This window comes from Somniosus microcephalus, chromosome 6, assembly GCF_052327205.1.
Source record: "Somniosus microcephalus isolate GS21.2 chromosome 6, FLI_Smic_1.0, whole genome shotgun sequence".
Classification (NCBI taxonomy): Eukaryota; Metazoa; Chordata; class Chondrichthyes; order Squaliformes; family Somniosidae; genus Somniosus; species Somniosus microcephalus.
In genome coordinates, this window is record NC_140992.1 from 243,044,430 (window position 1) to 243,057,815 (window position 13,386).

Sequence of the window (13,386 nt, forward strand, 5' to 3'; positions counted from 1 at the left end):
TCACATGCCTAATTCAAGTTAATATAGTGCCCATCTTACTGATACTGAAAGATACAGGCCTTGCAGGTATATTTGTAACACCGTGTACTAACCAGTTTAACAAACTTGCTTACGTTGCAAATAGCCTTGTTCTTCCCTCCCCCCCCCCCCCCGAGCCTTTTATTTCCAGTTACTGACGCTTTCATCTTGCCTACCAATTTTGTATCCTTGACTATTTGTTTAAGATGTATTTATTCTTCCTCTGTCCCCAAAGCCACCTTGCTTTTTGGTTTTTCACATGATTTATAAAAGTTCTAACCACAGCCAATAGAAGTTTTTCTCACTCTTGTGTCGCCAGTGGCCAAGTGCTGATTCACCGTGGTCCAGGCCTGGCTGACTCTCTCTGGCTGCAACATCTAAGCTGGCCTCAAAGAACCTCAAACATCCCCCTCTCGTCCTGACATAAACATCAGGCCAGTTGAGCAACATAAAAATAACCTCATGCCAAAAAATACTATTAACTCAAAATTGTTATTTAATGACATATATATCTATATTTCACAAATTGAAAAAAATGAAATCTATATTTTCCCTATGCCTCATGCCTTACTGTTTATGCATTTTCGACATGGGTTATAGTTTGCTCTGGGTATTGTAGTTTCATGGGAGGGGGGTGAAAATGACATGTCTTCTGACGTATCTCTTGCAGACAGTTTCTCCACAGGTGATAGAAATCAACAGGCTTTTCTCCAGTAATTGGGTTGCCAGGCTCCAGAAACTTTGTGACCAACACCTTGCAGGCATTTCGAGCATTAACCAGTTTGATGCACGAGTTTAGTGACATTTATTTCCAAATACACTCTTTTTATGTTACTTCCAGCAGAAAAAAAGTGTCTAAAGAAATTATTTGGTTCATTTAGTGATACTTTCTGTTTAATGATTTGATTTGCTCAGTTTTCTGACGAAAGGTCCCAGACCTGAAACGTTAACTCTGTTTCTCTCTCCACGGATGCTGCCTGGCCTGCTGAGTTTTTCCAGCGTTTTCTGTTAAACTATACGAGAAGCTGTGGTTGATTTATCCCTCTGACACTGCATGTCACCATTTTTAACTGAGTTTAGTTTCCTTGTTGGCAGGTTGTTACTACCGGTGTCACAGTAAGTGTTTGAACCAAATCACTAAATGCTGTGTCAGATCAAAGGTTAGCCACCAGTCTGAGTTTGAACTCAATATCTGTCCTGAAGTGGGACTGGACAGGCAAGATTACCGGTGCGGAGAGTGTCGGCAGCCAATTTCTCTACGTGAGTACACTGTTGTAATCTGCTTTGAAGCATTAAACAATTAACTAATTTATACTTTAAATGAGCCGCATATCTTCTTAAGGATGGGAAGATTGGCATCAAAATCTGGCTATCTGTTTGATTCATAGTGATGGAAGACATTGATATACATAATTTTGTGCTTCAATTCAAGATTGTTCAGAGTTATCCCGCGAGTGGGAAAACTAACAATTTGATCTGTATTTAATGAGTCTTCTGTATAATTTGGTACTTTCCTATGTATGTGTATATTTGTACAGTAGGTCTTGACAGCATAATTGAATGATTAGGCGAGCTTCACTGGAGCGATGGCTACTAGTATCGAGGTGTCATGGCTGGATTCTGGGGACACACCTTGTAACTTATTTCCTTACTGTTTTCAAAAGAAAATGGGGGAACTATCACATCACAGCATGTGGGGTAACTTAGGACCACACTAGCAAGACACTTTATATATAAAAAAAAAAAAAAAATTTGCACCGAGTGGGAAATCTCCAGTGAATGTGACTGGGAGAGGCTAATGCCTTTTTTTTTTGGTTTATGGAGGACTGAATTAGCCAGGGGGAGAATTCAGTGACAAACAGGGTTAAGTATTTTTTCTTTAATTAAAATGTATTTTTCTGAATTACTTTTGGTGACTGAACAAAGCGGATCTGAAAACTGTATTCTGCTTTGGAGTAGTAGGGTAATCAAGAACTGCGCGCTCCCAGGTACTTGATTATAATTGCCCTTTGGACTAGAAAGTTCTTCATAGACTATTAATATAGGCTCGGATATAATGTTGAGGCTGCCATTAGCTGATTACTAGAGACAAGTTTTTGTATGGCAGATTTCACTTCAAAGTTGAATAGGCTGCAAGATCAAACTAGTTTAAAATTTTGAAAAGCTACCTAGGACTTTGACGCTTTGGCTGAGTGTCTCAACTTGCCTTTTAAGTATGTATGCTGAAATTCTGAACCCGGAATCATCATCATAATGTTGGGCTTCTTGGTCTAAATTATTGGTTGTCAATATTTGCCACTGAACAGTGTTGGCTATCGAATGGAAAATCATGCTACAGACTTGCCACTAAGTCAACCAAAAATGTAGAAATCTCATGAAATCTGTTGCCCTTGCGGACCCCCCTCCTCCTCCTCTCTTTTCTCTTTTTTTCTTCCCCCCCCCCCCCCCCCAATAGTTTCAACCCCTGACTCTTGCACGAAGCAATCTTTTTGAGAAGGGAACAAGGTGAAATTGATTTGTTGTTTTGCAACTTTCAGTTTTAAATTTATAATGTAAGTTTTTTTTGAGCTTTTGTGTGTGTTATAGCTGTATCCTGAAGTCTTCACGTGTTTTACCCCACCTCTATTGTACAATTCAGGTTCTGCTTCAATATGTTACTTGAAAGCAACTGGAGAAATGTAGTTGGTTATATTTGTATCTAATAGGAGTAAAATTACATTTTGAACATGTAGCCATTCAGTTTTGATCAGTCATCCAATTCTGGCCATTTTGTGTGTCTCCTGCCCCAAATCTATATTCCTGTACTCCTTGCCAAGTCTGCAGTTAATTAAATTCCCTCTTGAATACTTCAGCAGAATCAATATTTACTACACTTAGATGGCTGTCATTTTTTTTAGTAAGTCGATAATTTAAAGTGTGATGAAGATCAGATTAAATTTTCCTTGTGGCCTCTTCAGGTTACAATCCCATATTGTGGCTCGTCAAAGAAAATCCTAAGACGCCAGTTGATTTTTATTTTGTTATGGTAAATCTTTGATCATGTTCCTAGACCTCTTACTGAAAAATGTGGCTTCCTTGGCACCTCTTAATAGCACAATGACTAAAATCTACAAACAGCAACAATGTTGGGTATACACTTCTGCTTTTCTCCCAACACTTAAGTTGTGTTCAAAAAGGCAGTTTCCATAAGCAGAACAGCCCTCATGAGCTGAAACTTGCACCCTTGTGCGTGCTTTGAGTGGAATAGCATGTTACTGGACAATTTCCAGTTAGTTACATTATAACTCATTGGAAACCACATGGACATCCACCACTTCTCGTGTCTATTATGAAAAGGCTAAATACTACACTGTCAAACAAAGACTAACACTAATAATCAGATGTATTTAGAAGTAAAAGAAAAGAAAGACTTGCATTTATATAGCGCCTTTCATGACCACCAGACATCCCAAAGCACTTTACAACCAATGAATTACTTTTTTGAAGTGTAGTCACAGTTGTAATGTAGGAAACGTGGCAGCCAATTTGCACACAGCAATGTGATAATGACCAGATAATCTGTTTTTTAGTGATTGTTGCTTGAAGGATAAATATTGGCCAGGACACCGGGGATAACTCCCCTGCTCTTCTTCGAAATAGTGCCATAGGATCTTTTACGTACAGCCTGAGAGAGTAGACGGGGCCTCGGTTTAACGTCTCATCTGAAAGACGGCACCTCTGACAATGCAGCATCCCTCGGTACTGCACTGGAGTGTCGGCCTAAATTTTTGTGCTCCAGTCCCTGGAGTGGGACTTGAACCCACAACCTTCTGACTCCGAGGCGAGGGTGCTACCCACTGAGCCACAGCTGACGAAGAAATAATAGATAATGATACAGAAGCAGTTTTTTTTTTAAAGTATGGTAATGACGGTACTAATTCTTGGAATAAAATAAAGATGAAAATCCATTCATAAGGTGTCAAATATCCTCTTCTAGAAAGTATTTCTTGTACCATTCATTGTATGATGGGACTTTTGGATGGAAGTTTAGTGCAGAGCCACATACAAACCTTGAGCTGTTGAAGGTGATGAGATTATTTGAGGCTGTGGTAGGGATGGCCACATTTTTCTGATTGTGCCCAAAGATCCAGCCATACTGGCAAAAGATGCTGGGTGACCTAAAATCAACATTCACCCCACTGAACCATTGCCTCCTGGGCCTCACTATTCTGACCACAGCCCTCACCCTAGAGTTTTTCAATGCTCTTCTAGCCGACCGCCACAGTTGCACCCTGCACAAACTCCAATTCAGACCGGACACTTTTGCTCATATCCTACCCCACGCACAGTCCCACATGCCTATCACCCTAGTCCGTGCTGCTCTCTCCTGGTAGAAGCAGGAAGATGAAAGCACATCACCAGCTGCTCTAGGAACTGGGAATATTGACCCGATTCAATGACACCCTCAACAAGGTGGAATAGCTCCTGTGCAGCCTGCCCAACTTTTATTCCCTTTTCATCACCCAACACCCCCCCACCCACCCCGATCCTGCAACATATAATGCTGCTATACTGATGGTTACAGCTATGCAACATACTCATATCATTGCTCTTGTAAATATCATAAATACACAATATACTGCAGCACCACTTTGTAAAATTCTGAAACACAAATGCATTCATATAGTCCAGGAATGTGTGCAGAAAATCTCTAGTGTACCTGACTGTAGATGGATGGGATTTCTCCAGTTGGGAAGGTGGGATGATTTATGCTACAGACATCTCCATGACCAGCTCCATTATTGTAATATCAGATTCTACCCCCCACCCCCCCTGAAACGTAATGCCATGTTACTTAATTGGCTGGTCCTGTGACCTGATGATGAATGGACACCAGAGTACTTGAACTTCTGACTTTTGGGCGTCTAATGTGAGCTTTCATGGTCCTCATTTCGGAGATTTGTCCCATACAGTTTATCTTGTAAAATGAGCCTTTTAGTGGAATCTTTTAAATTATCAAAGGAATGTAAAGAATTGCCATGACTTTCAGATTCAGCTCGGCGGCTCTCCCTTGTGCTTGTGGCCTCCACCTTTTTTTTTATTTTTTTTAAAAAGTCTTCTGCCTTCCACTCATGCTCTTTTCACCTCTTTGTTTTACACTTCAGGTGGCGTGCCTACTGAAGCGCGAAAGTGTGACTACACAGGACAGTATTACTGCAGCAGCTGTCACTGGAATGATGCAGCCGTCATCCCTGCACGTGTCATACACAATTGGGACTTTGAAACCCATAGAGTGAGTGTCCTGGGTGGGAAGATGAGACAACCTTCCTGTTTGGGAGGGAGAACAATCTGGTAACAGCTATGAAGATAGAAACTGAAAAATAGTTAAGAGGGTTTCATTAGAAAATTATGTTGACCATAACCAGAATTGCTATTCCAGTTATTTTAATATATTAATCTTGTAACTTGTATAGTGTGGCACTTATAAGCCTACATGATCGAATCCATGTGCATGACTTTCAGGTTTTCTCCTTTCACTCTCCTTGCAAATAGTTGGAGAAATATTAAATGAAACAAAAAATGATGCAGTATACAAAAAGGGAAGTATTTTGCTTTTGAAAGAGATTCCCGGTATGCCATCAATGAGGTCAAACTGCAACAGATGATTAAAATAACTATCATGATGAGTTTGTCTGGTTTATGGAAACTTTTACATGCATGAACTCTCATAATCTCACACCCACATTTTCTTGATGAATGCAACTGTTGTGATTCGATCGGGCTCCAGAGCGTTTTTCACAGCCTAACATACAAAATCTGCTTCCACATTCCCCAGGAGCCAAAATGCTTTTTTCGTGCAAAGTAATATGGGATAACGGGCCAGAGGGTGAGCAATGAATCCTTCAGATATGCACTGGAGATGGTGCGAGTTACCACTGTGTGCTTTAGCTCTCTGGGCAATTGGCGCTCTTTGTAACTCTAAGTTTTGGACCAGGCACTGAGTGTTCCACTAGTCCCAGTTTGTTTGCTGCCTGGTGAAGCAGAGATTGATTGTTGCCGACTATCAAGGTAGCTTCAGTTATATTCCCTCGTTGCTTTGAGGTCAGAACTGGAGCAAAGGAAGATGCAATAAAGGTAACCTTCCCAATTACGCTAACCTACAAATAAAAGCAGTGTCCAGTGACGCTGGAATTTCTGGACCATTTTTTCCTGAGATGTTTACACTTCTAGAACATCATATTTGATTTAATGAGTGATGGTCTTCCTCCATGCTGGGTTGGCTAGCACCAATAAAGGTAGTCAGCTGTGATATTTGTTTCGCAATCCACCTGGTTAGGGTGAGGTATTTAAAGTGACACTAACACCTTAGTCAAGACGTACATTTCCCCAATACAAAAGAACAGGCATCCTTCAGAATGTAAGGGAGATATTTAAACTCTTCACAATACTACCAATCTACGTATTCCCGTAAAGAAATATAAAAAATAAAGTATTTGATTTTAACTAAGACAGATCTTCGATCTATCATAGCAACAGTGTAGTCCAAGGTCTGTTGTGGTCTCATTGTGTGAACTGTGTGAAAATGGTACCAACATAGGCTGTTTTGATGCATTACCTGAAAGGATGTGAATACATTTAAACTTGAGGCTTCTATATGCAGCAGGAGACCTGACTGCAGATGGTTCATCTGCCATTGCTACTTGGGACTGTACCTGATTTATTTTTTTTCCTTTCCTTGCCCTTCTCATTAGGTGTGCCGCTATAGTATGAGGTACCTCACACTGATGATATCCCGGCCAGTACTGAAACTTAAAGCGATTAATCCACTTCTATTCAATTATGTGGAGGAACTGGTGGAAATTCGGGTACGCCTAGATCCAGTGTACACTTTACACTTGAGCATGTGCAACAAATAAGCCTGCTTTCTATTGATTAAATTCAGCCAGAAGTGCATGTTACTAAAGGTACTAACTAGAAAATAATATAAATATTGGGGAGAATTGTACAGACCCTCCAATTACAAATCAGTGATTCGACACATGACACTTATGCCAATATTCAAGCAATTTTAAATTCTCAAAGCTATTTTTACTAACAGTTTATACCTCAGATATTTCCCATTTAAAGAAGATATACTCAAAAGGTTGGCGGCTCCGAGAGGATGCATCCTAGGTTACTGAGGGAAGTAAGGGTGGAAATTGCAGAGGCTCTGGCCACAGTCTTCGAATCCTCCTTGGATAGGGGGGTAGTGCCAGAGGACTGGAGGATTGCAAATGTTACACCCCTGTTTAAAAAAGGGGTGAGGGGTAAACCTGGCAACTACAGGCCAGTCAGCCTAACGTGTGAGGAAACTTGGAGACAATAATCCAGGGCAGAATGAATTGGCATTTGGATAAGTATGAACTAATAAATGAAAGTCAGCATAGATTTGTTAAAGGCAAATCTTATTTGACTAACTTGATTGAGTTCCTTGCTGAAGTAACAGTGGGTTGATGAGGGTAGTGCGGTTGATGTGCATATGGACTTTCAAAAGGCATTTGACAAAGTACCACATAATGGACTTGTTAGCAAAATTAAAGTTCATGGGATTAAAGGGACAGCGGCAGCATTGGTACAATGTTGGCTAAGGGACAAAAAGCAAAGAGTCGTGGTGAATGGTTTTTCAGACTGGAGGGAAGTATACAGTGGCGTTCCCCAGGGGTTGATATTCGGACCACTGCTCTTTCTGATATATAATAATGGCCTGGACTTGGGTATACAGGGAATAATTTCAAAGTGTGCGCCAATGATACAAAACTGGGAAATGAGGAGGACAGTAACAGACTGCAGGAGGATATGGACAGACTGGTAAAATGGGCAGACACATGGCAGATGAAATTTAAGAGGTGATCCATTTTGTTAAGAATGAGGAGAGGCAATATGAACTAAATGGTATAATTTTAACGGGGCATGCAGGAACCGAGCGATCTGAAAGTGTATGTCCACAAATCTTTGAAGGTGGCAGGACAAGTTGAAAAGGCTGTTTATATATTTTTTTAAAAACATGGGATCCTTGGCTTTATTAATAGAGGAATAGAATACAAAAGCAAGGAAGTTATGCTAAACCTTTATAAAACACTGGTTAGGCCTCAGCTGGAGTATTGTGTTCAATTCTGGGCATCACACTTTAGGAAGGATGTCAAGGCCTTGGAGAGGGTGCACAGGAGATTTACTAGAATGGTGTCGGGCATGAGGGACTTCAGTTCCAGTGTATGGAGTGACTGGAGAAGCTGGGGTTGTTCTCCTTGGAGCAGAGAAGGTTAAGAGCAGATTTGCTAGAGGTGTTCAAAATCATGAATGACTTTGATAGGGTAAATGAGGAGAAGCTGTTTCCAGTGGCAGAAGGGTCGGTAACCAGAGGACCCAGATTTAAGGTGATTGGTAAAAGAACCAGAGGCAACGTGAGGAAACATTTTTTTTACACAGCGAGTTGTAATCTGGAATGCTCTGCCTGAAAGGGTGGTGGAAACAGATTCAGTAGTAACATTCAAAAGAAAATTGGATAAATGCTTGAAGGGAAAACATTCACATGGCTATGCGGAAGAGCAGAGGAGTGGGTTTAATTGGATAGCCCTACCAAAGAGCCAGCACAAGCACAATGGGCTGAATGGCGGCATCCTGTGCTATATCATGCTATGATTCTATGATAATTTGACATAGCGTGAAAATCAGTTATTGAACAAGAAAAGAATCTAGTCATTTGCTCCTTGTACTTCAGTGCTGTCCTTGAAGACTTTTCACAGAATTTAAAAGTTAGTCTTCCTTTGTTAGAATTTTCAGGGTATCTACAGAACCTGTCCTAGTAAGATTTTTTTTTTTTCCAGAATGCATGGCATAATGAAAACAGTGTCAGTCGTACTTCTTCCCTTGGGTTTGGGGGTGGGGGAAAGATAGAGAATTTAGCCTGTTTGAACACTCTGTCCGGGACATTTGGCAGAGTATTTTGTGAGTGTGCTGAAATGTTAAACGGAGTAGAATTTGTTTTTGATTTTAAAAGTTCCACTCTCCACTACGTTATTTTCTCTTCACTTTATTGTATAAATCCTATTGAAACTTACTGAAAATTTTCTGTGAACTGATCTTGAAGGAGTGAAATGCATGCATGTTAAAATTGTTTAGTTAGTTACACGTATTGCCTTTTGGTTTCTGCCTGCAGAAACTCCGACAAGACATCCTGTTGATGAAACCCTATTTCATCACGTGTAAGGAGGCAATGGAGGCTAGGCTGTTGCTGCAGGTTAGTTTATCCTGTCATCAGAGCCGTGTCCATAAGTGATATTGTATGCTGTAATATTGATTTCAAAAGTGAAAACAAAATCAGCATTTTGGTCCAAATTGCCTATTTTGAAATTGAAGTTGTAGGAAAAAATACATAATTTCTGCCACAGAGATGGATATGATCAGTGTACATCTAAATGTTTGCATTTGCAGTTACAGGATCGACAGCACTTTGTGGAAAACGATGAAATGTATTCTTTACAGGATTTAATTGACATTGCCACTGGGCGCCTGAGCTGCACTTTAACTGAAATCCACACCATCTTTGCAAAGCACATCAAACTGGACTGTGAGGTACAGTCAGACTTTTACTGTTGAGGAGCTCTTTAAGGTTACATCAGTCTTCAAAGGGGAGACGGGTAAAGTATTTTAGTTGCAAACAGCACATCCCCCAACCGCCATGCATAGAAAAGTTTTGCACATTATTGTGCCTCTTTAAAGAGCATTAGAGTATTAGTTCTCAGTGTGGTGTCTTTTTTATGTCACATTTTAACATTGTTTTTCAAAAAGAGGACTTGAAAATCCAAACATTTTTGCTGTTTACAGTTTTCTGTCACCTAATTCACATAATTGTTAATCGTGTTACTTAAGAGCAATAAGGAGGTGCATTGGGTCTTGCCTGTCATGCTTTGATTTTTTTCAATAGAACGGTGAAATATTTTGCTTAAATATCTAACCAATTATGTGTGTATATATAAACAGAAAATGCTGGAAATACTCAGCAGGCCAGGCAGCATCTGTGGAGAGATTTCCAGCATCTGCTGTATTTTGCCTTTATTACTAATTATACAGCTGCCTTTGCTGCATTATACTCTCGGCCTAATTTAACATTTTCATCAGTAGTGCTGGTTATGCTCCCTCAATGGCTCCGCTGGATAAGGCAGTGAAAATCTGAGTCATGTGGACCACCGAGATCCCAGGTTGATCTACAGCTTGGACTGTGTTGCTTGATTTAAGCTGGGGTGGTGGTAGAGGCATTACAATAGTGTGAACCCCATTCCTGATCGTCAGCCAGTAGTCCCTGCTAGAGGTATGCACGTGTAAGCATTGGGAGGAGTACAGGATCAGGCTCAGTGCTGATATCCTCCCTCCAAATGTTTGAATAGCCTGCAAACCATTGCATATTTAATCACTAGTGGTCTGAGTGCTAAACTACTTATGATTGCCAGTCCAAGAATGACAGCCCAATCATTACCCATTAGTTTTGCTTAAATGATTTCTGCAACAAAATATCTAATATAATTGTGCATTTGCAACTTTTGACTTCTTAATTTTCACCTGTCTACTTTCATTGTGTAGTAATTTTCTATTCAATGAATACTTTTTCATGTGTTAAACAAACTTATTGAAAAAGTTCCAGTCAGTAGTATTCCACATGATGTATCTGTAGGTAAACATGTTTTCAATCTCTTAAAAAAAATGTTACAATAACTCTGCAAATTCTTTATTCCAACAATGTTATTAAGCTGTGTTTTAAAATGATGAATTGGGTCAACATGTGGAGCTGCTGAGTTTACAGATACAGGTAGCTGTAAATAAACCTTTTGATTCTGTGGCTTCTTTTGCAGCGATGTCAGGCTAAAGGTTTTGTCTGCGAGTTGTGCAAAGAGGGAGATGTACTCTTTCCATTCGACAGCCACACCTCCGTGTGCCAGGATTGTTCTGCTGTATTCCACAGGTTGGTACAAAGAACTCCAGGTAATGTTTGCTTCACTTCCTGGTTGGTGTAGATATTCGGGCCCAATTACACAGTAGGTGTCAATTTCAAACTCTTAAATTTGAAGCTTGACCCATGATTTATCCTGGGTCAAGGAATTTCTATTCGGATGGGGTTATTACTGGACTGGCACTTCATTTTTCTTTTAAGTGAGAAGTGTATTGGAACTCTCTGCTAGTATTGCCAACCCATGAATTGATTGAAGGACGCTACCAGTAGAACGGCTGTCAAGAAAGAAATGAGGAAATAACAAACAAATGGATTGGAGTAGGTTGCTGAACAAAACTTAAGTAGAGGACATGAAACTTTTAAAAATGTATAATGCTGAGCTTGCAGGATAAATATATTCTTAACCCAAGTTCAGACTAAGCAAATGAGACCAAGATGGGCCCAAGGGTTGGTGTTGGGACCACTGCTGTTTCTGATTTATACAAATATTCTAGATTCAAAAACTCAATAGAGCTTGGTCAAATTTGCAGATCATAAACTAAGGGGAGGTTTCTCTGAAATTACAGAATGTATTGGATAAAATATGTAAGTGGGCAGAAAAATGACATGATATTTAATGCCGATAAATGTACTGCACATAGGAAGCACTATTAAGTGACACATGCACATCTTGAATGGTGTTGAAATAGCTAAATATGAAGCCAAAAGAGACCAATGAGTCTTGAGTATACTCAACGGTCAACATGTCCAACCAGTGCAGAGTAGCAATCGACAAAGCCAATCGAACGTTAAACTACTGTAGCCAAAGCAGTAGAAAACAAGTCGGGAAGTTGCAACTAAAGTGTACAGCGCTCTGCTGAGGCTGCCCCTTGAGTACGGTGTCCAGTTCTGGTCGCTGAGACACGAGCGAGATGTTCCAGCACTGAAGACTGTGCAAAGAAGAGCCACAAGGCTGAAGGCTGATCCATAGTCAAAGGTCTGAGTTATGAGGAAAGACTGGAAGAACTTGGGTTTTTCAGCCTTGAAATGATGTGTCTGAGTGATCTTTATCGAGGTATTTAAGAAAGTTACAGTAATTGAAATGGTAAATCTGGAATATTACTGTTAAATAGCAAGAGTAGAACAAGAGGACATAGATTCAAACTAGTAAAAGGAAAATTTAGGACATGTCAGGAAATTCTTCTTTACTCTGAGTGATCAACCTGTGAAATAGACTTCCAAGAAGAGTAGTGGAGGCAAAAACTCCAGAATCTTTGAAGAAATACAAGGAACTTAGTATATTCCAAGATGGATGAATTCAGATTGACCGAATGGCCTTCTGAATTTGTAACTGTCTTGGGGGAGTATTCTGCTGTGATTGAATGTAACCTCCTAATGTAACTAATGCTGTTATCTTAGTCACATTATTCAGATACGTTTACTCTTTTCATTTCTGACCTTTTCAATCAATCCCTGTTTTTCATCTGCTTGACCTGATGCCAGAAGACAGGAGGACAGATGCACAGCCTGTTCCCAGGCTGCTGCTAGCACTCGTGACCAGCCACCCAGATACACCAGGGAGTGTCATGAATTAAAGATCCATAAAAGTTCAGCAGGATCCAGCTATTTCTTCAGAAGGATGATATTTTTCCTTTTTCAGTTTATTGTTTCTTAATCTTTTTCTTCGTGGTATCGCATTTTCTTTGTCTGTTTTGTAGAATGCTGACTCCCAGTTTGGGTTCTGCCAGGGCCACTCAGCTCCTGACCTCATTACAGCCTTGGTCCAAACATGGACAAAAGAGCTGAACTCGAGGTGAGGTGAGGTGAGAGTGACTACCCTTGACATCAAGGCAGCATTTGATCGAGTGTGGCATCAAGGAGCCCTAGCAAAACTGAAGTCAATGGGAATCGAGGGGAAAACTCTCCATTGGTTGGAATCATACCTAGCACAAAGGAAGTTGGCTGTGGTTGTTCTCAATCACATGACATCACTGCAGGAGTTCCTCAGGGCAGTGTCCTAGGCCCAACCATCTTCAGCTGTTTCATCAATGACCTTCCCTCCATCATAAGGTCAGAAGTGGGGATGTTCGCTGATGATTGCACACTGTTCAGCACCATTCGAGACTCGTCCGATACTGACGCAGTCCGTGTCCATATGCATCAAGACCTGGACAACATTCAGACTTGGGCTGACAAGTGGCAAGTAACATTCGCACCACACAAGTGCCAGGCAATGACCATCTCCCACAAGCGAGACTCTAACCATCTCCCCTTGACATTCAATGGCATTACCATCGCTGAATCCCCCACTATCAACATCCTGGGGGTTACCATTGATCAGAAACTGAACTGGACCAGCCATATAAATACTGTGGCTACAAGAGCAGGCCAGAGGCTGGGAATTCTGCAGCGAGTGTCTCACCTGA

At 40.6% G+C, this 13,386-nt stretch overlaps 1 protein-coding gene across 7 annotated transcripts in view; it reads left to right on the top strand.

Moving 5' to 3' along the window:
- Positions 1–13,386, top strand: part of def8 (differentially expressed in FDCP 8 homolog) — a 60,359-nt gene that overhangs the window by 40,214 nt on the left and 6,759 nt on the right. For all 7 annotated transcript variants that reach the window (XM_085991659.1, XM_085991661.1, XM_085991658.1 and 4 more), the window contains 6 exons: positions 1,114–1,278; positions 5,163–5,290; positions 6,750–6,863; positions 9,194–9,274; positions 9,469–9,609; positions 10,884–10,993. In XM_085991659.1, the coding sequence (XP_085847785.1) occupies positions 1,114–1,278; positions 5,163–5,290; positions 6,750–6,863; positions 9,194–9,274; positions 9,469–9,609; positions 10,884–10,993 (739 nt within the window). The remainder of the gene's footprint in view (positions 1–1,113; positions 1,279–5,162; positions 5,291–6,749; positions 6,864–9,193; positions 9,275–9,468; positions 9,610–10,883; positions 10,994–13,386) is intronic.